Here is a 27,725-nt window from a genome sequence, read left to right on the forward strand (position 1 = left end):
TTCTCAACTCAGATTAGGGCTAAATGGAATTTGAGACTCTCTGAGGACCACTCTGTTATTCTGGAACTCTCCTCTTTTCCAATGACATTCCTAAAGGAACCCAAGTTTGATCACAAGCCTCCCTCCATTCAAGTACAAATGCTAAAAGTGTCTCAATCATTTCTTTCCAGTCACTTTAGCGGGCATCAGTATCTTCACATGGTCCCTCCCATACATTCCAATAACCCACTCATTGAATTTCTTCAATATCACACAGGCAGACTAGAATTCCACCTGAAAGTGCTTGCCTCTTTTACAGCTTTTGGCTCCTGCATGTCCTTAAAAATCTGAGATGAGCATAGAACAGCACAAAAGGAGAAGAGCCAAAGTCATATTAACATCTGGTGAAGTAGTTAAAAAAAATAAAAATAACAGGATGGATGTACCTACCTGTTTCTCCGGCAGATCTTAAAATAAATAAATTATTATACTTGTAAAAGGATCCTCAAACATGATTTCCATCTTCCTTTTGTATTACTTAAATCATTAATGTTATTCCCTGAAGCCTGTAGGAATTCACTGCCAAAAACGGATAGCTTTCCTGCTTTTATGATATACCTAAAATAGAGAAGATGCTTCCAAGAAATCATTTCCCACAATACTGAAGCAAAAATAATGGTAAAAGTTCATTTAAACGATCCAAATTCTGACATCAATACATGTGGAAAACATAGTGGTGTGGCATTTAAAGCTAAAAGTATCATAAACAGCTCTCAGACACATTTCTGAAGAATAACTCACTGAATAAATCAACAACCTTTGCAACTATCACCCATAAATGCTCTGCATCATCTACAGTTCTTTTGTGTACATTTGCACAGGCAAACTTCTCAGAGCAATTCCCAAAAGGTCAGGAGGGATTTCAGATTTCACTCCCACTCAAGGTCTACCAAAGCAAAATCACCAGTAAGGGTTTCAACAAGCCTCTGAGGTACGCATGTTTCTGCTACACAGGTTTCTATCCTACCAAAACTGCTCCAAGAACTCTGCTCACTCACCACATTGACCACTGAGCAAACTATACATAGCAGCATTCAGACATGACTTGCACTGATTTAGATACACGTGGATAGCTACAAGTTAAGACTCCACGTACATACTCCAGCTCCAAGGTCAAAGACATTTTTATAACTCCCAAATAAAGTGTTTATTCTTGTCAAGCTCTGTATAACCTTATGTCACTCCGGACACAGTTTAGACTTCTAGTAAAATAATCCCTCCTATTTCAGTAGAGTTGGATGCATGTATTCTCCTCTTTACTCAGAAGGAATATCAAAAAGACTGATTTTTTTTCTATGTAAGAATTGCCTTTGCTCATCTACTATGGGGATTCTGAAATAAATAAAACCAGATGATCAGGGTAAAACAAAAATGCATCAAAGAACAAAAAAATTCAAGCATCACAAATGCAGACATTTTAGGAAAAGCCAACTTTAATCAAATTTTATCAGGTCATCCACAACTGGGTCTTATTTAACCAACACAACATATCTTAGGAATTTGGAAAATACATGTTTTTTTGCAATTGCCAGTTCTAGGCCTCTGTTCCTCATATGCAGAATCCAGACACTTCTTTAGATATTGCTTTGAAAGTTTAAGTAACCATAAATGTTGTCATTTTTCACAAAAAGGTTGCAAGCAGTATTACAAGCACCGTATTACAGTAACTAGAACTGATTTCCTCCTTCTGTCCTTGCTACTGGCTAGAGTTATGCATATATATTTTTACCTATACATACATTTATGTGTTTATTTTTGAAGGAAAAAAAAAATAATAATAAATTTACCATGCTCAATTTTTTGTATTTCAAGGATCACCTGAGAGCACTAAAGTCTGTACCACTGTATCACCCTCACTGGGAAAAACAACTTACGTTAAAAAGATAAGGAAGATTACAATTTGAAATGATGTGTTCATTTAAGAAGTCAGCTTGCTTCACGATTATTGATTATCACAATTATTACCAATGGATTTGGTAGCAAAAGGACTCACTTCAGGCTTCTTTTATACAAAACTGCATTACTACATGAGAGAATCCAATGCATCTCTACCTTTAATCAGTTCTACATGGTATATCACATGATCATACACATAACATACACACAACCTTTTCTGAATTGTAACTACCATTCATCTAATGAATGCTGATCTTTATACTGTGAGCTTCTGAGTTCAATGACTAGAGCAAACAGAAACAGTGCCCTGTGAGAATGCTTCCAACCAAGTTATCAAGGGGAAACAACATTCAAAAGAAAAGACTTTGCCTTTACACAAAACTAAAAAATAGGAAATTGTAAAAAAATAGATTAAAAATAAGCTACCACACAACCAAAAAAAACCCAAACCAAAACAACAACAGAAAAAAAAAAAAAAACCAACAACAACAGAAGACAGAACAACCAAAACAACACAAGATAAAGGAGATCATAAAGCACAGGGAAGGTTGCAGGGAAGACTGTTAAAAGAGCACAGAATTGTAGAGACTAGCAAAAATTTTTTTCTTTGCTTCAGGTGCTAAAATAGAATTGCCTTAAGTCATTTCTTTGTGCTCTAGTACAGCATTCAAGAATGAAGCAATCTGTGGGTTATTCAAGCATTTACTTCATCTCCTGAATGACCTTCTTAGTAACAGCCCGTCCTGTTGACACAACTTCCAAAGACATGAGATCAATAAAAATGTTCCAAGATACAGGCACAAATTTAGCATTGCTGACTTTAAGGTAATAGGTATTAATGTTGACATCTTTCTTTCAGGCTGTCATACAAACAACAAAAAAAAAGCCAAATTAATACCTTTTTGCATTTATTCTCCTTCCTCACTCAAGGATTCTGTGAAATTTTTGTTGCAGACTCTAAAGCTGTGGCGAGTCAGAGTCTGCTAAATACATTTCCCCATGCCCAAGAGACTCCTTGAACAGTACCTGCTGTGGGCAATACTAATACAAAATACTACATGAGACAACATGCAAGGAGATCAAGAAACTCTCTAAATGCTTTTCCAGACTACAGAATTGAACCACATGACAAAGTCACATTTTTAAACCATTAATCTATCAGATAGCTCCGCAATTCTGAATCCCAGAGGGATCAAAGTTTTTCAGGGTACGCTACATCCCTGGGAATCCACAATCTAAAACACCATGTATGGGATACACTTACCTCTGTGTTATTTCGGTATAGATTCCTTGAATCACCAATAACTAAAGTCTACTGTATGACTACTGAAATTTCAGAGAATAAGGAAAACATTTTAAAATGTATTTTTAGCAGTCCAAGGCACCTGTGGATCAGCATCACTCAGTAACAAGTAAAGAAACAACAGACACAAAGGGAAAAGCATGAGTGAATAGATGTTCAGTGATATGGAGGAACTAAAGGGATAACTTGATCTACTTCTTTGCTTCATCTGCATCAAAGCCTTGAAAGAAGCAACCATCACTGACACCATGCTTAGGTCATGTCTATGCAGCAAGTTAGGTCAACTGCTCAGAAAGATTTGCTCCATTTAATATAATGACTGGACTCACAGCTTAGGTTAACACACAGGAAAAAAAAAAATCCTGAGACAGGGATTCGTGTGGAGCCTGATTTGAAGCTTAATATGTTTCAGTCACCATTTCTGTGAAGTTCTACTGCTTTGGCTGCATTTAAAAGGACATGGAGGAAGAAAAGTAGGCAACTGAGTATAGTGCTGCTTAATTTTTTGCTGGGTTCCAATGACTAAAATGAATATGTTCTACTGAAAATATGTTCTACTTTCAGACATGTTTCCATATACATAATTTAGCTCCCTCCAATCAGGCCCCATCTGGAGTACTGTGTCCAGGTCTGGAGCCCCCAGTACAAGAAGGACAGGGAGCTGTTGGAGAGAGTCCAGAGGAGGGCCACAAAGATGATTGGGGGACTGGAGCACCCCTCCTATGAGGACAGGCTGAGGGAGCTGGGCTTGTTCAGCCTGGAGAAAAGAAGGCTGCGGGGTGACCTCATTGCAGCCTTTCAGTACCTAAAGGGAGCCTACAAACAGGAGGGGAATCAACTCTTTGAAAGGGTAGATAACAGCAGGACAAGGGGAAATGGTTTTAAGTTGAAGGAGGGAAGATTTAGGTTGGATGTCAAGGGAAAGTTCTTTACTATGAGAGTGGTGAGGTGTTGGAACAGCTGCCCAGAGAGGTTGTGGATGCCCTGTCCCTAGAGGTGTTCAAAGCCAGGTTGGATGGGGCCCTGGGCAGCCTGGTCTAGTATTAAATGTAGAGGTTGGTGGCCCTGCCTGTGGCAGGGGGGTTTGTTCATTATCCTTGAGGTCCCTTCCAAACGCAGGCCATTCTGTGATTCTGTGATTACAATTTCCTTGTGCTATCGCATTAACAGTGAAATGGCTGCCATGCTTCCAGAAACAGCCTGAACAGACAGGCATATTTGCAGAACAAAAATTTAAAAAAAATCAACGCAGAACAACACTAATAAAAACTTCTGAGTTCAAACTGCTTGGTAAAATACACTATTGTGCAGAGTTTTCATAGACCATAAAAAGTCATCTCCATTCATTATGCAGAAAATTTACTTGGCCAAGATTTATACGTGAAGGCATACATATTAAATTCAGTTAGTGTTTGCTCATGGCAAGCTCTGTCCCACCAAAAAATGCCTTTTTCATTAGAATTTATCTTGGCTCTAGATACAACAGGACTCCATCTCACAAAAAGACATGGAACATTTGCCAGTTCCTCTTAGGAGAGAAGTCATTAGTAATGACATGAAAAGATGCGGTCATACACTTCTCATGGCAGAGCCCAACAAAAAAGGATCAAATTATCCCTAATATTTGGCTAGGAATTTTGTTTGTATCTGACAAAATAGGGAGAATAATGGAATCTGCAAACAATAGGGGAGTTTGGGAAAATATTTCTTCCTGCTGCCAAAAAAATTAAAAACACACAGTAATGAAGATATGAATCTCTTTCCGTCCACAGTCCATAGTCAAGAGACATGAATCTTAAGAATGTTATCTTTAGAACTTTCTCTTGCTTCTCCCCCTTGCCTTCCACATGCAATTTATCAATAGTCACTGCATTTCAGACTATCTTTTAGCCACAATGGCTTTCAAATTTCTTCCCATAATATTCAGAAAATAATACATGCAGTGGGATATAAAACACTAAAACAGTCTTCACTGATGAAATCTAAGAGATTGTCAACCACAAAGCTAGGAAAAGTAATAAAAACAAATTGAACAGAAAAATTTTAAAAGATGTTATCGATCCAGGAAAACATTCAGATAGTGAGCCCTCTTCCACTGACTTAATGGTAAAACTCCCATAGAGTTCAGAGAAAAGGCTGAGTATACACTGGATAAAAATCCTTGAAATCACATGAGCTATTCAGACATTAAACGTCAGATCCCATTTATACAAGCCACTAAATTAGACTTGTCAATATTGTATGCATTTCAGCACTCCAGTATCCCTTGCAAAGCTTAAGCAGAACTCCATCCAAAAAAACAAACAGTTTTAAGTAATGTAGAGTCCTAACAAATGCCTTGACGGTATTTGTACTTCTGTAGATGTCTATTTTTGGAATATGAAAGTAACCTAAAGATTTAGATCCCACGGAGAACTTTGAAGACTGAGCCTCCGTGATATCTACATGGAGGAAATGCGACTAAGAGCTCAACGCAGCCAAGAATTTCAATATATCATTAAAATCAGGCTTATGCTGAAGTCCTCACTTTTTTCAACAAAAATACACAGGACTATGTTTAAGTGCTTTGTTGAACCGAGGCCCAAGTTCTAATTTCCTTTATTTATCTTAGATACAAAATGGCTACAGGAGGGGGGTCAAATGCTGCAATAGATAGGTTATGGGTTTAAGGACACTGGAACGGCTGCTATGAGCTGGTATGGGAAAAAAGAGAAATAGTTTTAACAATGGAAATAATGGGGAGAAATGAGATACTTTAAGAGTCTAAACAAGAGCCTCAAAGTCACTTAGCTTACTTGCCCCATCTCTTCCCTGCCTGCTAACCTGCCATCTTTCCAACTTCAATTTTTTCAAGTTGAATCCTAAGACAGTGTGGGTGCAAATAATAAAACAGAATGGTAACAGAATGGCAGAGAGAGAACGGAGACTAGAAAGAAGGTATTACAAGCAGGCTGCAGGGAGCAGCCCCACATTGTGGGGAATGCAACAAATAAGGTTTTCATTTCAACTTCACTTTCTAGAGATCCAATTTCTTTTGCTGTCACAGTACCTGCAAATACACCAGTTCCGAACAACTCTGACTAGTAACTAAGGAAACCAAATTGGTTCAGAAGGAGCAATGGAAAGGGACAAAGGGATTTTTTACCTCCTGTGAACTTCACCAGGGACAGATCTGCACCTAGAGATAGTGGAAGACACTGTGAGAAGGCAGTAAAGGAAAGCTTCTCAGTCTCTAATACAAGCTTTATCATGTTACAGGAATCCAAGAGCTGGAATTTTTAATCATGCATCTCATTAACAGTGCTTGAAACAGTGCTGTACTCTGTCTTTTATGAAGTGGTGACAATGCAAGAGAAGGAAGTCAGGTCATTGCACACTCAGCTGATGCTCTTTGACAAAGCACTTTTGCAGAAGGTCACAGATGTGCACTTTTATATCACAGAGGAAAATTAATTAAGAAACTTGAAGTTCATACTTTAGCTGTTCCCAGATGTAAACACAGACTTACAAACAGGAGGATTTGCATTCCCTGTTCCCTGCTCTAGCCTGCCCCCAGACTGTCAATAAACTTTCACCAGCACTAACTGACCCATGTTCCTAGCAACTGATAAACATAACTGGAATGTAAGGATACTCTTTTGTTTACCTGCTTTTGGGAAGTCTTCTTCAGATCTGTTCCTAGGCTGCAATAACTCTTTCAATGTGGCAGAACAAACATGCAGGAAATTTTCATGCAATGAAGACCAAAGAGATAGGGGATATGCAGGTAAAGGGGAAGACAAATACACATCTAGAAGAATGCATACAAATTTAACTCCTAGCTACCTTTAACAAATACGTTACACACGGTAGACCCCTATTTACCTGATTCCCACCCTGCAACCTTAGTTGGATGCAGCATTCCCCACAGCTCACTCTGTGACAGCCCCTGTACCTGCAGCTGTCCTCTTCTTCCAGATAACTGCAGAGTCCCAACAGAAGAGTATGTAGCTGACTATGAAACCAACTTCATGTTCCTCACACCAAGATCACCTTGAGGAGCTGCTATGTAATGCAAATGCCAAATCGGCACAGTACTTTTAAGAAAAATAAACCAAACAAAGTAGTAGTTCCCAAGAACTTTAGCCAAGCCTTTGTACAGCCCAATTCTAGCTGGAAGACAGGCTCTTTTTTGTTTGGATTTGGTAAATCTTCTTGCAATACAAAATAAACATTATCCTGGTCTATCCATTGGTATTTTCACATAATACATTGTTATCTCTAAAATCAATTTTTAAAGGATCAATACAGAGGTATGTCACTATTAAAGAGATTTGGAAGATTTTGATCACACCAGCCTGAATTTCCTCAAGGAGTTACAAGGGGACAGCAGTATCCTCCATGCACACAAGCAACACACTTCTGAATAAGCCCTAGCTTATTCAGGCACAGTACAAAGGCTTGGCTAAAAAATTCCACCTGAAAAACAAATGCATTTTTAAGACTACGCTCAAAATAAGTATGTGCAAGTAGCAAGGAGATATCTTTCTTTTTAACAAAATACAAACATTTTATCACTGTTTGTCTTCAAACACATGGACAGCACCCCCAAATAAATGAACTGCATTATGTACTGAGGCAGTGGCACAGACTGCATAGGGAGGTGGTGGAATCACCATCCCTGGAGGTGTTCAAGAGCCGTGTAGATGTGGCACTAAGGAACGTGGTTAATGGGAATGGTGGGGACTGGGCCAGGCAGGTCATACGATGAGTAGATCATAGCAAAGTTTATCTGAAGACTAAAATTCAGATGTTCAAAGTGAATGGTGGAGGCATCTAGCCTTAAGAGAGCTGCACAAAACAGCACAGAATGCCCTTTGCATGGCCTAATTTACTCATCAGCACCAGAAGAGTTTATTTCAGTAACTTAGTGGAATTTCCACAACAGATCTTACTGTTATTTCAGGTATTTCTTCCATGTGTTCTCCATGTTTACTCAGGACGTACGCTGAAGGACAGGGAATACAAGAGATACGCTTAAAGCTCCACAATCGAAATCCTTCTTTTTGGCCTTCTGCCTTTTTCCTAAATATTAAAACAAACGACTCATTTCTCTAAGACCTTACTAAAAATAGCCAGTTGGGCTGCTTAATTGTGTTAGCTGGAACACAAACATGCGAGAAGGAAAGGGCTCTGCAGGAAAAACACTGAGGAGAGAAAAAAAGAAAAAAAGAAAAGGAGGAAAAAAAAAAAAAGATTTCATCTGGCCTTCCCATCATCACTCGGAGAATTGTTTGGTAGTTACATCATCAGGAAATAAAATACTATCCTCCTGCAGACCCCGACTCTTTACAGAAGGAGGGGGAAAAAAACAAAAAAAAGAAAAAAAAGGCTGAAGTTCCTATCACCCTCTGAGGAGCTGAGCTGAACTCACGTGTTTCTTTTTGTCATGGGAAAAAGCAAGCGAGAGAAAAATAAAAAAATAATTAAGTAATAATAAGAAGAAAAATAAGAATAACCCCTTCGGGACAAGTTACTAAGGGAGATGCGTTTGGATATAATACACCCCTTCTTTTTCCAAGTTCCAGCCTAACTGCAAAGGGTTACAGCTGATCAGCCAACGGCTTGATTGCCTGCGTTACAAGTGACCTGCCGCAGCCCGGACCGTTCCCCCGCGGTCCCTGGGCCACGACCCGGCGGGCACGGTTGGGGGCACGGACGGGGGCACGGCTCCCCGCAGCGCCGCGCCGCCACGAGCCCGCTCACCGCGCGGCGCCTTATATGGCGCGGCCATGACGTCATGCCGCCTAGGCTCGGGCCGCCCGGCGCCCGTCCCGCAGTGCTGCCGGCGGAGCGGCGGCGGGAGGCGCGCAGCCCGCACGGCCCCGCGTAGCCGGCTCTTCCCTAAGCGGCTACGGGAGCGGCAGGTAAGAGCGGGCGGGCGGGGACGGCCTGCGGGGGACCCTGCTCACGGAAGGGCGTTGAGGGAAAAGGGTGAAAGCACTCAGACTTCACCGGGATCGCTGGCAGAGCATCCTATTTCCCTGTAAGCTGGCATAGGTGCAGAGCAGGCGGACGAGGGATGAACTTAGCGGTGAGAAAGGACGGAGGTAGGGATGCGGGAGCTTCTCAGTAGCCGGGTAGCATCGCGGCTGCATTACAGCCGCGTGGGAACGCGGCAGGTAGGGCTCCTCTGCGCTGCCCTTACCCGCACGGGCGGTGCGATGGGGCACACGGATATCTCCGAGCGTGTGCTCAGACTTCTGAGCAACTTCTGCTGTAGTTTATGGGGCGACGCGTAAGTTGCCACCAGCACGATTCTGCCCATGAGGCTGCGCTCTGTCTGAAGCGAGCAGTTGCGACCAGCTCGGAGTCCGACAAACTCCCCAACTCCTACGCGCTGCTTCCCTCTTCCGTGTCTTGTGTGCAAGTGTCAAGTCACAGCAGCGCCGAGCTGTCAGACGGTGAGGAGGAAACTTTAAATCCCGGTCACCGAGCAAACGAATCTCGAAGGAGAGCAGCCGCTGCAGAACGGGAAGGGAACCCGGTATGCTCGGCTACAGCCTACGGCTGTCAGCTATGGTCTGCGGGGACGCGCTCCCGGCCCCGGGCTGAGGAGCTGTCACATCTCCGCTTGTAGGAGCAACTGCGCCCAGGTCAGCTCCACTGTCCTACCTGCTGATTCAGGCTGCTAAGCAATGCTCTCCCGAGGTTGGTGTGCACATCGAAATGTTGCCGCGAGACTTTTAAACTCGGACAAACTCTACTTAAAAGAAAAAAAAAATCTGGTTTTGTTGTATTGTTTTCGTTTTCCTTAATATCAAGCTACGTAGCTACGAAATACAAAGGCTCAAGCTACATAGCTACTACGACACGCAGCAGAAAGCTGTGGAGATTTTTATTTATTTATTTAGCTTCACTCAGTGCTTTAAATCCTTCAGAATCCTTGTTCTGAAAAGTTTAAGCTGCTGTTATACAGAGGTGTGCACCGCTGTGCTGTCCTGCACACAAGGCACGAGAGACTGAGAATCAAAATCCCCTGTGAATGTTTTCAGGACATTTTTCCTCTAAAAAACAAATAGCAAACAATATTCGAGTATTTTCCACAAATGGCTCTAAAAACCTTTATAGACATACACTTCATTTCAAAGATAACTCAGGTATTTCTATATTATTAACCCTGGCATTTAAATAGATGTCATGTTTCCAAGGTAGTTTTCCGTGTAACGAGCAAAATTTACACTTCTGTAGATGCCATCAGTCCACCAGACTACAGAATCACGGGGGCAATGTCTAGTATATATGGAATGAAACAAACCCCAGAAAGCAGAACAAATGGAAGTTTATACTAGAAAACTAACAGCCCAGATCAGCTTCCTAAATCCTTACAAAGCCTTCTGCTTGCTATTCTATTGTATCCGCAGACTAGCAACCTACTTCTCTTCCCTGATAAATTTTGATTCCTATGCATCATAAATTTAGTCAATTTAATACTTTAAAAATGCATTGGCAAGTTATAAAGTGGAAATGTTAGCTACATTATGAAAAGATATGTTAAAAAGCAGAATTAATAAGCAGCCCTTTATGTATATCTGAAGGAAAAGGAGAGGCTGAACTCAAAGGACTACAATATGATAAAGTAAAAAGCATTTGCAGGAATACTATTAAAGCAATAAACATGTTTTATGAAGGTAGTAACTAGAAATAGAAAAAAGCCTATCCATATCTAAGAGGCTACTTCAGCTCTTCCAAACAGAATGAGGGCAATGTGTATCATCATACTACTTCGATAATATCCTAAGTACCATCTGTACTGTGAATGCTACCTGTCTAATGCAAATCATGATATCTGTTAAAAAACAAAACTACTTTATTTCCTGTAGTCTGTCTTCCATACACCTAAAGGGAAAACATTCTTTGCCTTATACCTCTAAGACCAATTTTGATCTCATTTCTACTGGTAAAAGTCCAAAATAATTAGACTCAGGTGTAACGATTAACATCTTTCATAGTTGTTTTTCCCCCCCACAGTATTATGTGCCTTTGTTTTGTCATAGATTTCCTAGTATGTCTCAAAACCATCAAGTTTTAAGTAAACAAAATGTTAGCTGATATCACTAAACACTAAAAGGAAAGAAAACAGTAAAGGGAAAGAATAATCATGTAATTCCGTCTTCAGCACCTGGATTTCTTCTCTTAACTTTCTCTGTACCTCTCTTAACTTTTTACAACAGGCAACATAAAGAGAAAGCGCTTTAGGAACAAGCACCTCCTCCAGAAATGAGGGTCAGCTTCCTATCTAACTGCACTGACCCTTTGTTCGTTCCCTGTCACTCCCTTCCTTCCACTGACCGATGTCACATAAATGCTGATAGGGAAATTTTTAGAGATTGATCTCATGGATCAACGTATCTAACTTGCCCTTATTTTATTTTCCCCACCAGTACCAGTATAAGCAAGTCACTGCTTGATTTGGCTTAATAACATCACCCCTGTGATATTTACCTAATGCTGGAATGATTTATCACATTTGTCATTGTCATGGGAGGAAAAAAAAATAAAAGAAAACCAAACAGCCTGATTTTACTTGCAGAGACAGTTTGCATTTCGTGTCAGTTCTTAAAAGCTGGCACTTTTCTTTAGAAAAAGTCCTTTATCAGGAGTAGGCTGGCATGGGAAAGTGCACAGCCAACACTCCTTGGGAGCTCTCCTGCACACAGCTTCTCTCAGATCCTGGGTGTGGTATCACCAGAACACAGTTCATTACAGACGCAATTAAAATACCCAGAAAAATATCTAAGTCAGAGAGTACTAAGGAGGTTATAATGTAGGAAGACTCGCCTTTAGAAATCATCCTATAAAATTTAATTCTGACTCATTAATAGTTCCTTTTAATCCTCCAGCCTGTCATCAAATTGATGTGAATTAGAAACTGTGCCTTACCACTAAAAAAAAAAAAAACAAAAAAACTTGCATTGCTTAGGTTTGTCTTTCTCATAAATGGATTCTTCATAAATGGATATCCATGAGGCTTATCTTGAGCTTTCTCAAGGTGGTTGAAGGCTTGGTTAGTTCAGTTCCTTACTCCTGCCCTCGAAGAGGGAAGGAGACGTTGCTGAAATACTCTAAATCAGTACATGTAAGTACATATATGCACAAGGCTGAGCTTGTCCTTATGTGAGGTAATGGGCATTCTGAGTCTTAACACCTCTCAGTCCGTTCCACTGATTTTGAGGTTTGCTGTGTTTCCTGTTAGTGAGACAAGAATCACTCTGACTGCAGCTCTGGGGCACCATCTTGTCTCTGGGAGGTCAGAGCAGCACCTCGTTGCCTGACAGATGGAGCATGCTCAGCTCTTACAGCCCGCCATCCTCAAGCGTTCAGGAATTCAAGGACATGCTATTTGAGGAATTTCAGTAGCACGGTGTAGCCTCCTGTTTAAAGACAGTGCAAAGCCAGTCCCACCCAAAGCACTGCTGGCTAAGCAGAGTGACAGAACTGAGGTGACAGAGCAGGGGAACATTTCTGCAGTAAGCGAGCGCTAGGTTATCCAAGACAAGTGAACACCCAGCACCAGCACCATGTAACCTTCCCTTAATTATAAAACAGAAAGCTTGAGGGTGAGAGTTCAAGCCTACCTTGTTAGGCAACACTTCAAAACAAGTCCAAGTCATTCAGGTTGATAAACGCACTTTTTTTTTTTTCCTCCCCTTCTGCTACAGCTCATCGTGCACGTCGTGATGACATTACACACACTTTTCTTTAGGCTTGAGCTGTGTGTGAGACCTGTTGCTGACCACCAGAGAGTGGCTGCCATGGTAATGAAGCAGAATTCTATATTGCCTATTTGCAGAGCCCACCCGAGCTCAGGCTTCCACAAACTGTTAGAGGAGTACACAGGCAGGGTACACAAGCTCTGATGAGCATGACAGAGAATGCAGATGCTAAGAGTGAACTGAAATACTTCTGACAAGGAAAAAAAATACCTAGCTATCAGAGGTGTTTTGATCTTTGCACAGTTCCACAATGAGACCATTTCTAGTTTATAAAAAACCTTTCTGCTAATCTTGCCAGATGTTTTGGCCAGTATCATTCACAGCATTCACACCCAGCAGGACAAACAACATTCAGTTTTCATGTTTATACAATATCCAACACAATCAACACTGAGACCTTGAAAAGCCTTAGCATTATTTCTTTTTAAACGTGGGCTGGTGGATTAATCTTGCATACATTTCAGGAAAGTAAAACAATACATGAACCAAATTTCATTGTCCTTTACAGGCTTCCAAAGGCCTGGGAAAGAACATGACAATTACACTGAAGTCAGAAGAAACAATACGTTAGAAGGTTTAGAGATCTCTCAGAAGCAGCTTAATAAATGCCACAGTTGTTTTAGTTTTTAACTTTAAAATGCTCCTCTCAGTTATGCACTTTTTCAACTTCAGTCATTTCAGATCCCTTCCTAGAGAAGAGGAAAGTGAATTAAATTGAAATAAGATATAAAATTTATATCTTACAGTTTGGCCTCCTGAACTAGGGGTACCACAGCACCACATTTAGAACAGCTAGCCCCTGACCTAAGTGTCTGAAATCCAACACTGGTCATAGTAACTTGGATGTGGCTCTCTGAGAACTAACTGAACTAACTATTAGTGTTTGGGAACATGGAAAAAAATACAATTTGCTAATGCTCAAAGCTAAAACATTTTCTTAACCTGCAAATAGCACCATATACTTTTTCATATAAAGAGAAAATCTTTTGACTAGCAGCCCACATCAATCCTAAATTAAATATGGAATTCCCTTCAGTGAGAAGGCCACCATGAACTTTGGCAGACTTAAAACTTCTCCTAAAATATGTGTTTCTAAAATCAAGTCTGACATGTAAATCGTTATACACATTTGGATGCATATGGGTTAACAGGATAGGGGATATAAACCCTCTGAAGCAAAGTTCTCAAGTACAAATTCTATATTGGACATTCCAAGTTAGATAAAGTAGATTGTATACAGTGCAGGGAACAGGGATAACAGTGTTTAGGCTTCTGCTAGAAGGTGGCACCTTGATTCTCTTTTGGTAAAATAGCAGAAAAAAGCTGACAGTAACCTCACAGCTTAAGGATTTTGCTAATCTCTATAAAGGAGAAGGAAAATGCAGCACAGCATAGAAAGGAGCCCTTAGGAAAGTGTCTGCTTATCCTTGCCTTGTTCCCATTCTCTGCCTGAGAATCTTTGTAAATGGCAAAATTTTCCTGTTTCAATCAGGATTAACTGAGGGGAAAAATATCAGAATTTGCCAAGGTAACTTTTTATAACCTGTATATGACCCTTGCATATTTCTAGTTAACCAAACAACTAGCAAGTTCTGTCTAGAGATAATGGTGTCTTTTTTTATTTTCAGCATTTGAAATAACTCTTTAAATTAATGATAAAAGCTAAAACGTATTACATCAGAAACATACTGTACATGAAAGCATGCTACAGGTCCTTCATTTATAGTGACATTTGAAAATAGGAAAATGTAACCTAAACATCACAGATCATCAGCCAAGAGGCAAGAAAAGAGATCAAATAGGGCTCGTAGCCAAATGCCCTTCAGTCACATAATGATACTCAGTTATAATCAGTCTGGGGTACAATCATGAGGTAGAGATTGCTTGACTGAACTAACAGTTGTTTGAAGATCAGGGAATACCTGAAGTCCAAAAGTCTTTATTTGAAGGGGCAAGGGAAATAGAAATTCACATGACTCTCCTCTTTATTAAAACATCAGAAGTAAAAGAAAATTCTTAGACTATCATCAATAGCTCTCAACTGTAGCTTTCCATCCTACATTCTAAAACATTGCAATAGTCCTCTTGAAGAGGATCACTTTGGAGAATGTCAGCGTAAATCCCCAACAAGAGCATCTATGCTAAGGATTAAAATGCTTTAAACGTGTTGGCTTTGCACCTTTAGATGATCCACTGAATATTACCAGGCCAAGGTGGACCAGTGTCCTGCTGAAACAAGAGAAAACACAACAGCCAAATATCATCTTCATCACACTTCAAGTCTCAACACATTCAGACGTAGGAGACATACAGCAAAACATTTAGGAGGATTAGGACAGATGGCAAAAAATTGAGTTATTTCTCAGGCAGCAATGTCCACAGAATCAGAGCTTCAATACATAAAATTGTGCTGAGAAGCAATTTGTAATATATCGGGATAGTTTTAATACAAATTTGGAAACTAACAGCATCCTTCATCACTTTTTAACTTCAGAGATATCTTTAGCCAGTGAACTGCACTGTAATGCATTCCTACAGTTTCCTTTTCACTTACGTCCTCCAAAGTGAAGTGCTGGAAAAGTCCATTTTAGAGAAAACAGATACCTTCATATTATCAGGTCCACAAGAAAAAGATGTATGTTTAGCTTCAAAGGGAAATTTCTGTTTTATATAAGTGTTCTTACTGCTCTTATTGCTTCCAGTCTTAGCTACTAGAAAGAACTGCAGCCATATCAACAAACCTGATTATATTAAAATCCCTCGCTTTTCTGGAAAGCCTTAACAGCACTGCTTCATGCAGCTCTGCATCACAGAAAACTTAATCATCTCAGTCTAAATTTTCAATAAAAATTGAGGTTCGTGTTTTCTGCCCCAAAAAAATGGAATGGGGTGCTACCCCAGCCCAGCCTTCAAGCACCCGGAGTTTATTATACACAGAGCTACTTCAGAAGCAAAGCACACCAAAAAGAGCTTCTTTTTGTCCTAGGATGTATGTATATAATAAAGACTTTATGGATATGAGCAGGACCTCAAGAAGCCACGTAGTTTTGTCCTCCCACACAGGAGTGATGACACCGACATCATGCCTGAGGAATGTTTGTCTGATTGTTTTTATGTATCTCCTATTCCTCAAAATGATGGAGAACTCAAAGTCTTCCCAGAAAATCCCATTCTGGACTTAAGTACCATTAATATTTATCTTACAATATTTAATCTAAATGTTATAATTACAATTTAAGCACATACATTCTTGTCATGTTCATTGAGCACATGAAGAATGCGTCCCAGTTTGCAGCCAACTTCCACCTTAGAGCAAGTGGCCACTGTATGTCTGAGCAGCTTACCCAGGATTGGTGGCAGCAGAAAGTTCAGCCTTTCAGTTCAACAAAAGGGAGCATGGAAAATTCTAAATTTTATCATTGTTGCTAACCAGTAACATACAAATAAGGCCATGGCAGCATAACAGAGAGGCACAATGCCTATTCTGCCAGGGATGAAAATGTGGCCCCAGACATTTACTTCTATATTAAATGTGTGTTAAAATTGTTTTAGAGAACATCCAATTCCTGTAAATGTTATGGGAAAATGACATTTATGACTAACCAGTCTCCTCTGAGAAACATGATGTGTTTTTGTTGGCTAAATTCCATCCTCTGTCATACCAAAAATATTAACTAATTAAAGTAGAAAAAAAGTTCGTATGAATTGGATACTTGCACAATCGTGCTCAGTTCTGGTCAGGACAGCAGCACAGCTCCAGGTGAATCAGGTAGCAGAAAAGCATCTATTTACCCAACTGCCTCCAGAAGAGCACTGGTAAAGTGGAGGTCCACCTTGAACCTACATACTATAATGTTATATACCTAGGGGAGAGGGGGGGGAGGAAATCAAATCAAATTAATAGGCAGTAATATCTATTGGAATTGCTTAGAGATAACAAATTTCAGACTGTTGCCTTAATCTAGTAGTAGCATGATTATTTAACTGAAAAGTGTGAAAAGAAGACTTAAGTGTTACACACTTATTATAGAGCTAAAGTGACTGACACGTTTAGGGATTCAAAACTTCTGCAAACTGATCAGTTACTTGAATGATGGAGATTAGATACCTAAGACAAAAAGCCAACCCTCAAACTGTTGGCACTTGTATGAACAGGAAACACAGCATACAGTGTATTACATGCACTGTAATACTAGGTAGAAGTCTGCAGTGGTAACAGTGAAAGGTACAGATACTCCATACAGAGAATGCAAACACATACATCTGCCCATGGGGAATAAAAATGAGCAAAAATGGTGGGAAAGCACTATCCTGTTTACCCCTATGGTACCAAGTGATTTATAACACTGGTGATTCTAAGAACAGTTCTACAACATGTGGTCAAGCAATAACGCTCTAGCAGTAATGATTAAATAATTAAATGTTAAATACACAGCTCAGGTTCATAAAGACACATGATCTTTCCTACTGATTTAATTTGTTCAAAATGAAATCATAGTGATACTGTCATTTAAAATTCACAAATTACACAAAGCATTAGTTGGCTTATTTTGTCTAGTAACAGTACCATTAAAACCTCTTTGAATTAATATTCTCAAAATGGCCTGTTATAGTAAGTCAACACTGCTTTTCCATTTTAATAAATCTGAAGTTCAGGCACAAAATTTTACTTGTTCTGAGAAGAAAAAAAGCAGGACCTGGATTAGTAACTGAGAAGATTTGCCTCAGTCTTGTTGCTTTGACCCCTATACCACATCTCTTGTGGTTCATCTTTCCATTTCCTTCAGAAAGCTTTCCATCTGCAAAACTATAATTTCCTGGCTGACGCAAATTTGAAGAGTTCCAAATTCTGAAATTACTTGTTTTATTTCTGACTTTACAGGCAGTTTGCTGGGGGGAAGGAGAGAATGCGCTATGGTAATATGATAAAATCCCAAACTATTAACCAGCAAAACCCAAGTCGTATTCCTGTGAGCCTGTGAAGTTATTCATCCATTTAGATTCTGAACAGAAGAGGATTAACACTTGCATGCCACTGAAATGCCAAGAGAAATAGATACTAACTTCAAAGAATAATTAAATAACCTGAAATAGCTGTTAATAGAAAGAGGGAAGGAAGGAAGGAAGAGACATACATCTTCAAAATGTAACACACCACAACACAGACCACAGCTTATCATGCCATGCTTTCCAGTAGCTGAACTCTGAGAGACTTATTAAGGCTAACCCCAAGCAAAGCTTATTACTACTGCGGTCAGACAGAGCTCATTACAATTATGTTTTTCAGGATATGCAGTCAAGAAAAAAAAATAAAGCTGCCTGCAAGTGAATAGGATAGCAACATCTTCACTCCTGTCTAAGAATCCTGCTCCTTCCTGTAAGTCTCAGGTGTTGCAAATCTCAGGGCTAGCATTACAAGTCTAGAAATCAATGGCCAGAATTAAGAACTCATAACTTGCAAATATGAGCAGTTATTGCCATGAGATTTATTTATGAAAGACCGGTGTTCTCATAGATGATTTACACAAACTTCCAGATATGGAAAGGACATAATTCAAGATAGACTTTTTTTAAACTGAGGTTTGAGATAAAATTTATGATAAAATGAAATTGAATTTTAGTGCTGGACTAAAATGACTCCAACCAAAGTCCTAATATCTATATCCCTATCCCCCAGGACGATTTTTCAGCAGCACAGTAGTTGTGAAATCATGGTCACAATCAGTGTTATTCTTACAGATTAATTTGGTTTTCATAGACCAAATAATCCCGTTCACATTTACTCAGCATCACAGCTAAGTATATCTGGTTATCCATTTAAAATTTTGCCCAAGTTAACCCAGAACTGGCAATGCCATTCATCATATATGACTTTTATTAAGCCTTTTAAAGCAAGTCAGCATTTTAAGCATCAGATAAAACAATGACTACCTCTCTGCGGTAGTCTGTGGAGTAATAAGCAGAACTCACACTCCCCTCATTAAAAGTCTTCATTTAATAGAATAAATTTCCTTATCAGGAAATCTGCCTTACAAACAGTCTCTTGCTGCTGAGACACCCTTTGCGGAGATTTGCATCCTAGTATAAACTAATGATTTAAAATATCTATACATAAATAACATACTGGAAAAAAAAAATTAAAGTAAGTGCTAGCATTCTGTTGGGAAGTGCTGACTGATTCAGATAAAGGCAACAGATTACACAACAGCTATGGTATGCTGTTGCTGCTGTAATTTCAAAGGCTTTTGACTTTCTTTATGACAGGGGGGAAAAAAAGAAGCATCAATAAAGATAATAAAGAGAGCTATAAAAGTAGCCAAAACATATGTCTTCATAAAAGCTACGCATCAGAAAGTAGGGCTGCAGGCAAAGAAAAAAAATGTGCAGCCACCCCAAGGCCAGAAACCCAGTTCAGCAAACCCAGATTTTATTGCCACAAACTGCAGAAGGCACAGACAGACTGGCTTTCTGCCGAAAAGAAATGCTTAACTGTATTGGTGTCAAAAATTACACCAACTTGTAAGATTTACCAGAAATGATGAAGCGCATTTCTTCTCTTCTTAAAAGCCAGACCGTGGCTTATTGCTAACTGGGAAGAATGCCTCAGACGAAGAGGCATGACTTCATCTACATTTAAAAGCTTTCAGCTTAGCATTTTTATTTGCATTGTACAGGGGGAAATTCAAGTACATGCCCAAAAACCTTAGAAGCAAGTTTCCTTCATGTTATAACCTGCAGAACCTCTGGTAAGCCACTCATTTACATGACACACGAGCTCGATAAAAATAGATGTATTGAAAACATACCAAAAAAGCACCAATGACATTCACAATCTCTGTCATTTCTGCTGAATCAAATCAAAATCTTGATACTCATCACAGATATACTAAGATCTCCTCCATAGTTTGGCGAAAGAGATGATAGAAGTCCAGCTTTAAAAGCCAACACCTACTTCACTAGCATCCTTACTGAATTCACCCTGTGACTGCTTAAAAAAAAAAAAAGAAGAAGAAGAAGCATTTAAAAATTATTATGATGATCCTAAGAGTAACAATTAATTCTAGAACAAACTAAAAAGTTTAAAAGGTAAGGGTCAAGTGCTGCTAAGTTTAACGTTGTACAGCCCAAGACAACACAATTGAATACATGATATCAAGGACAAGAAGCTATAGGATGAGTACTGAGAAAAGCAATTACAATGAACAGAGGAGAGCTTACAATGACAATGTATTTCTTTGAGCTAATAAGACTGGTATTGCAAACAGGTAGGATGGTAAGACACAATAAAACAATAATTTATAACAGAAGCCACATAGAAAGAGTAATAAGACACTGCCCTGACTGTTTAACTACCTACCATTCATGTTCATAAAAGCAGTTTCCAATGCCTGTTTTTGCTGGCCTGGATTCAGAAAGGGTTCTTGTAGTCCTATGAAGTCAACTCCCTGGAATTATCTGTGAGTGCTTCGTCTAAATGATATACCTGCCTTTGTCTAAAACAAAATTACTTGATCACAAAATTCAACTGGAAATGTAAATGCTAAAAATATTTTATGGGATAGAGGGCATCCATTCATTTTATTTCTACCTTTTTTTCTTTTTTTTTTTTTAAGCCACCTTTTTCTGACCTTCGCACGCTACTGCTTTTGGTGACATAGCTCCTTCAAATCCAGCATAGTTGGATCCTTCCAATAAACCTGGTAGCTTTAAACCTTATGGTATGGTTAAAAACACAGCAGGTCCAAAGTCACATCTTCACTTTTACCTTTCTGCTACTTACGTGGCCAGACTTTATAAGAGAAGACAAGAGAAGCCAGACTTAACATTGGCTGAGGAGAAAGTCCAGCAAGTATTCAGTTTCCATTCTGCAGTCCCACACTTACCAAAAGCAAGTGCAAAAGCATATTTGATTACATATATTAAAGTAATAATAATATACCCCTTTTCTTCTGTTCAGAAAAACATTAAAATCATTTAACAGCTTCTAACTACACTCCATAATTTGACTGCACTGAAGTTATGTTATAGATTTAAGGGGTTAGAAGTATTTTCTTTGTATGTCTGCTTGAATTTTAAAATTGTACTTTATGTTTTCAATCAAAGAAACACTTCCACGTACCCTAGAGTGTTTTGGAATGACCAAGGAAACAAAATCTCTTGAAAATTCTTATCAGCTTATACAACAATCCAGTTCAGTTACTAATAGTTTAAGCACTTCTGTTCGAATAACCATGGGAATACATGGTTACTGATCACAGTTTGGGTTAGACTCTCTCAGATAAGCACTCACTTTGGGCTGGAACCTCAAGCAGATTGCTGAATCAGAACTTGGGAAATGAAGTTACAGAACAAAAAATAAAAAGGAAAATGGGAAAATGATACAAACTGTACATGTACGTAATGCTCACTGGAAGGACTTGTGGGATTATTCACTCAAACATCTGCCAACTGACTTTATCAATTTATTTATGAACAATTCTCTTTGTTGCACCATAAAATATTACACAGCATTCCTATGAAAATTAGAATTGTTGGGTTACTGTTTGGCCCAAGTCTTCCTTCTAAAGCAATTTAAGGGGCATCAGTCACTGGAGCATTTCAGTACTGTTTGGCCAGAGAAATATCAACTAGTTAATAAAGAAGTGTTGAGTAAAATCTCAATTAATTTAGATATTAATCACGTTAGCTGAATTTGCCTTACAAAAATAAATTACAACAAAGCGAGCTAAAATGAAACACATGCTAATAGCTCAAGTCTATTTTATCCATATTAATCCATCTTAACTTCATGCATACACAAAAAAAATGAGTCTATTCCAAATGAAATTGTTAGTTGTGCTTCTGTTATGGTTTTTATATCTATGGCAACAGTAAATCATCAATTGAACTTCACTACTAAAGCATTCAGAGACAAGGGTGGGGAGGGGAGGGTGATTTTTTTCTAAAAGGAAATCAGACTAGCTAACATTAAAAAGATGACCCAAGTTTATGCACTGACAACACAGTAAAAAGCCGCCTTTGAAGATGGTGTAGTCCTCTTACGCTGTCAGCCAGCAACATTCTTCCGAGCTCACTTCACAAACCGCTCCCTCTCCCCTTACACCTTTTCATGTCGATTTTCCCCATTACACTAATCTACTGTTGTAAAGAATTTGGGGCTGCTTGACAACTTTGAAATCAACTCAGTTTACTGTTTTTTTCCCATTCCACCAATTTTTCACAGCAAGTATTTCATTACACTAAATGTAGTGATATACTGCTGCACTAGAATAAAAACTGTAGGGGTGGTGGTAAAGGTGTTAAGAAATTTGATAGTCATAGATTTCTATTGAGTATCCTCATCCTGGAGCAGGTCCGAAGAAGGGCAGCAAGGCTTGCGAAGGGTTTGGAGAATATGCCCTATGAGGAGCGACTGAAGGAACTGGGGTGTTTAGTCTGGGGAAAAGGAGGCTGAAGGAAGACCTTATTGCTCTCTTCCAATACCTGAAAGGTGCTTACAGCGAGAGCAGGGTTGGTCTCTTCTCACTGGTGACAGGCGACAAGATGAGGGGAAATGGCCTCAAGTTGCACCAGCGGAGGTTTAGGTTGGATTTTAAGAAGAACTTCTATACAGAAAGGGTTGTTAAGCACTGTAATAGGCTTCCAAGGGAGGTGGTTGAGTCACCATCCCTGGATGTGTTTAAAAACAACTTAGATGTGGTGCTCAGGGATATGATTTGGTGGAGGGTTGTTAGAGTTAGGGTAGTATGGTTAGGTTGTGGTTGGACTTGATGATCTTGAAGGTCTTTTCCAACCTGAGCGATTCTATGATTCTATGATTAAACCAGACAAGTCTGATGGACAGCTGCAGAATGGCAGGGGCTTCCTCTCTACATGCACAAGAACTACCATGCTGCCAAAGAGGATGTTGCTGAGGCAGCCCCAGAAATACATGCCTCCAGTCAGTCAACAGTTAATAAAGAGCTGTGCTAAGGCTGCCATTATTTAAGCTCTACCTGAACTAAAAGTCTGGCTGCAACAAAAGCTTGTCAGTGGAAAGGTGTAAAAATTTCCTGCTTGGACATCACAACACTGACCAGGGACAAATGCAGAACAGGAACCTTATGCATCAGTACTTACTTCTGGAGAGTCCTTATCATACTTCAGAAAGAGGGAAAAAAAGAATAAAAAGGAAAGAAAAAAGGCAAGGGGTCTCAGCTAACAAGTGCTTAAGCTGTGGAAGAGCACTCTTGAAAGGCAATTCCTTCTCCTCCTTGTCACTCTATTCAATTGAGTATATATCATATATATGAACAACAGTGAAGCATGAAAAAATTCTAATGCTTCATTAGTTCAATCTAGGCTTTTAATACTTTATTGAATATTAGAACATACTTAATGTATAGATCAGCTATCAGGGAAAAATCTAATTGAAAGGAGGTGCTGCCAAACCTTATCTTATCTCATATGCACTGTACAAGCACCTCCCTGACAAAGAAAAAAAATCTACAAAATAACCTAATTATTATCTGAGATTTTTGGAGGTTTCTTAGAATTTTAAATGAACAAATGTGCAAGAACTCATCACAGGTCTTGAACAATTTAAGTCTATTGCATCTTGGTTAAGACGATGTTAATATAAATTTGTAAGCAATGATTTGGGAAAACCATTGTGAAAAATTTCAAGGGTCATATAAAGTAGAGATGCACTTCACTACATCTTCAAATTTTTAATATAAGACCAAATTTGAATCCAGCAGGGAGCAAGAAAATTTGCTCTTCTTATGTTCACAACCAACATTCCTGTTTATCTCTTGACAGAAGATTTTTGGTGTGATACAATGTAATAGGATCTGTATTTCCACAGAGGACAAGCTCAGAGACATTGTTTGGTTTTTGCTTTGATGCACTGTTTAGAGAGTGGCATTAGTCAGCGCATCTAATAGCCCAGTGTGGGTACATTTCCTTCATGTACTTTAACACCTGTAAGGTTTAATGATAAATATCATAAAAGATCAGGATGGTTTATAAGTAGCTTAAAGGTATTAGGAGGTTTATAAAGCTGTAAAGTATACCTGCCCTTAAGGGCTGCAGTGATTTAATTTCTCAACCACTGTGATTATTGCATTTTCAAAATAACCTGCATGTACACACCTAGTCTCAACAGACAGCAAAATCAGCATTGTTTCAGAGCAGAACATCAAACAGCTGCATTGTGCTGATACCTGTCAAAAGCTAAAAATGTAATTAAAGATGCACAGCTAAAGAAGTTTTTAAGTGTAGATGATAATTATTGAAGTGTCCACTATAAAAAAATTCTGAGTAGAAAAGCTAAGACCTGTACGGTCTTCCTTATGACACTACAAGGATATGTCTGCTTCTAGTTACAAGTGAATGTTCACGCACATCTGGCAGATGTCATAATATTTCAAGTGTGTTTTTAAATGCCCATTGAAATGGCTTCAAAATATTATATTGTTTCCTCTCCCTAGACTGAAAAAGCTTCTTGAACAAGAAACAGCGTACCAAGAAAAAAAAGAGAAGGAAAACAACAAGAAAATAGCTAAACTGAAAGAAGAATTGACTAAACTGAAATCCTTTGCTTTAATGGTTGTGGATGAACAACAAAGACTCACTGAGCACTTGAATCAACAAAGTCAAAAAATTCAAGAGTTAACCACTTCTGCAGACCAAGCACATGAGAAACTCGCTTTTGCTGAAGCAAAAGCTCAAGAGCAAGAACAGAAAGCCAGCAGGCTGGAGGCTGAACTTCAAGTCCAAAGCAGTAAGGTTTCCCAAGATCAAGAAGCAATGATGGCCAAACTAACCAATGAAGACAGCCAGAATCGTCAGCTGCGGTTAAAACTGAATGCACTCAGCAGACAAATTGATGAGCTGGAAGAGACCAATAAATCTTTAAGAAAAGCAGAAGATGAACTGCAAGACCTAAGGGATAAGATAAATAAGGGAGAATATGGGAACTCCACTCTTATGTCTGAAGTGGAGGAATTAAGGAAACGACTGCTGGAGATGGAAGGAAAAGATGAAGAGCTCATAAAAATGGAAGATCAGTGCAGAGAACTTAATAAAAAGTTAGAAAAGGAAGCATCACAGAGCAAGAGCCTTAAAGGGGAAGTTGACAAACTCAACAAAAGAATTATGGAGCTGGAGAAATTAGAGGATGCTTTCAACAAAAGCAAACAGGAATGCTACTCCCTGAAATGCAACCTAGAAAGAGAAAAAATGGTTACAAAACAGTTGTCTCTTGAGCTGGAAGGCTTAAAAGCTAGGGTTGGAGAGCTCGAAGCAATTGAAAGCAAGTTAGAAAAAACCGAATCCACGCTTAAAGAAGACTTAACAAAGCTTAAGACTCTAACAGTGATGCTTGTGGATGAAAGAAAAGCTATGAGTGAAAAAATAAAGCAAACAGAAGAAAAGCTGGAAGCTGCAACTTCTCAGCTCCAGGTGGAAAAAAATAAAGTGATGTCCATTACAGAAAAACTGATTGAGGAAAGTAAAAAGGCACTGAAATCAAAATCTGATGCAGAGGAAAAAGTGTCCAGTGTCACAAAAGAAAGAGATGAGCTGAAAAACAAACTCAAAGCAGAAGAGGAGAAAGGAAATGATCTTGCTTCCAAAGTAAATATTCTAAGAAAAAGACTTCAGTCACTGGAAGCTGTTGAAAAAGAATTTCTTAAAAATAAGCTTAAAGAGACTACTAAATCCAGCACTTCCTTGCAGCAGGAGAACAACAAAATCAAAGAGCTTTCTCAAGAAGTTGAGGGGCTTAAGCAGAAGCTGAAAGAAATGAAGGCCATAGAAGACGATCTTATGAAAACTGAAGATGAATTTGAGTCTCTAGAACGAAGATATGTCAATGAACGGGACAAAGCCAAGCTCCTGTCAGAGGAACTGGAGGCTGTGAAAATGGAAGTAGCTAGGTATAAACTAACAGAAAAGGCAGAATCCAATCAAGAGCAGCGTCTTTTTAAGAAGCTCAAAGAAGAAGAAGCTAAATCAAGTCACCTTTCCAGAGAAGTAGATGCACTGAAAGAGAAAATTCATGAATACATGGCAACAGAAGACCTAATCTGTCACCTCCGAGGTGATCATACAGTCTTACAGAAGAAACTCACCCAACAAGAAAACAAGAACAGGGAGTTAGCAAGAGAAATGGAAAGCCTCACAAAAGAATTAGAGAGGTACAGACGTTTCAGTAAGAGCCTCAGACCTGGTGCTAATGGAAGGCGGATATCTGACTTGCAAGTTTTTTCTAAAGAAGTCCAGACAGATCCAGCTGACAACGAACCACCCGATTACAAAACCCTCATGCCTTTAGAGCGAGCAGTCATAAATGGGCAGCTGTATGAAGACAGTGATTTTGAGGACAAGGACAGCAATGATGAGGAACAATCAGTGGCTTTCAAAAGCAACTCATCCATCGGGAATGCCATGCACAAGAAATTATGGATCCCTTGGATGAAGTCGAAAGAAAACCACCACCAGAATGGAAAGATTCATACAAAGCAAAATGGAAACTGTGCACAGGCTGGAGACTTAGTGCTAAGCCATACACCTGGCCAACCTCTGCACATAAAAGTAACTCCAGACCATGGGCAGAACACAGCAACGCTCGAAATAACAAGTCCTACTACAGAAAGTACTCACTCCTATACAAGTACAGCAGTTATACCTAACTGCGGCACTCCCAAACAAAGAATAACTATTATTCAAAATGCCTCCTTCGCGCCTGTAAAGTCGAAAGCATCAGAAGGTTACATGAGCCCAGAGCAAGCCATTTCTCCCATTACTATGGCTGCTTTTGCAAGATCTCAAACTCCTGACTCATGTGGTTCCTTAACGCCTGAAAGAACAATGTCCCCTTTGGCTTTACCAGGCTCAAGTTCTCAGGAACAAATGCTCTCCTCAGAGCCTTTGGAAATGGGAGCCAAGCATGCTGTTTTCAGAGTATCCCCAGACAGGCAGTCATCGTGGCAGTTTCAGAGGTCTAACAGCACGGGATCAAGTGTAATAACTACTGAGGATAACAAAATCCACATCCACTTAGGAAGTCCTTACGTCCAAGCTCTCACCGGTACCAAGACCATCAGCCCCTGTACCCCAGTGCAAGATAACAGAACTCCAGCACTAGCTAATGGAATACCCAGTAAGCCCACCAATAAAATCACCAGCAGTATTACTATCACACCAACAGCCACTCCTCTCCCACGGCAATCACAAATTACAGTAAGTAATGTCTATAACTGACCCTCATCCATGCTGACACCCTTACCAGCAACCCATCCTGTTTTTCATCCCAGCAAGAATTATTTGGAACGGCCCTTTTCCTATGGGAGAGATCTGTGCATGAACTTTACAACATTATATGAAACTAACGTTAAGTTTTGCCTGCTTAGTGTTATCAAGTGTGCACTTACTGTATATCTTCTAATTGAAATACAGTTATGTAAAATATCTAGTCTTGCACTTGTATAAATGCATCTTTATGTATTTCCATTTTCAAAATAACTCACATTACTTTCGACTGCAACTTGCCTTGGTGAAATATTTTAACATTACAAAAACAGTAAATAATTGATTATTTTTATCATTGCTTGCAGAACATTTTTGGTTCCTTTGTGTGTGTGTGTGTGTGTTTGTATTTTATTTTATTTTTTGCATGTATGAAAGAATTTGAATTAAGCCATAATATTGCCTGCTAACTTCAGAAAAGACTTAACTTGTTACCTTCC

At 39.3% G+C, this 27,725-nt stretch overlaps 2 protein-coding genes across 7 annotated transcripts in view; one reads left to right on the forward strand and one right to left on the reverse strand.

Annotated features, from left to right (window-relative positions):
* CMSS1 (cms1 ribosomal small subunit homolog) overlaps window positions 1–27,725 on the reverse strand; it is a 228,872-nt gene that overhangs the window by 184,877 nt on the left and 16,270 nt on the right. The gene's annotated exons all lie outside the window — the stretch shown is intronic.
* The window catches only part of FILIP1L (filamin A interacting protein 1 like), a 194,920-nt gene that overhangs the window by 154,857 nt on the left and 12,338 nt on the right, over window positions 1–27,725 (forward strand). For 2 of the 5 annotated variants that reach the window (XM_090151156.1, XM_090151160.1), the window contains exon 6: window positions 24,465–27,583. In XM_090151156.1, coding sequence (XP_090007282.1) covers window positions 24,465–27,240 — 2,776 coding nt within the window. In that variant the 3' untranslated portion in view covers window positions 27,241–27,583. Of the gene's footprint in view, window positions 1–575; window positions 9,145–12,467; window positions 18,371–24,464; window positions 27,584–27,725 lie in introns of those variants that run through there. The other 3 variants (XM_031613167.2, XM_090151167.1, XM_090151168.1) reach the window with 3 other exon arrangements.

This window comes from Phasianus colchicus, chromosome 1 (genome assembly GCF_987193195.1).
Source record: "Phasianus colchicus chromosome 1, bPhaCol1.hap1.1, whole genome shotgun sequence".
In the NCBI taxonomy this organism is placed as follows: Eukaryota; Metazoa; Chordata; class Aves; order Galliformes; family Phasianidae; genus Phasianus; species Phasianus colchicus.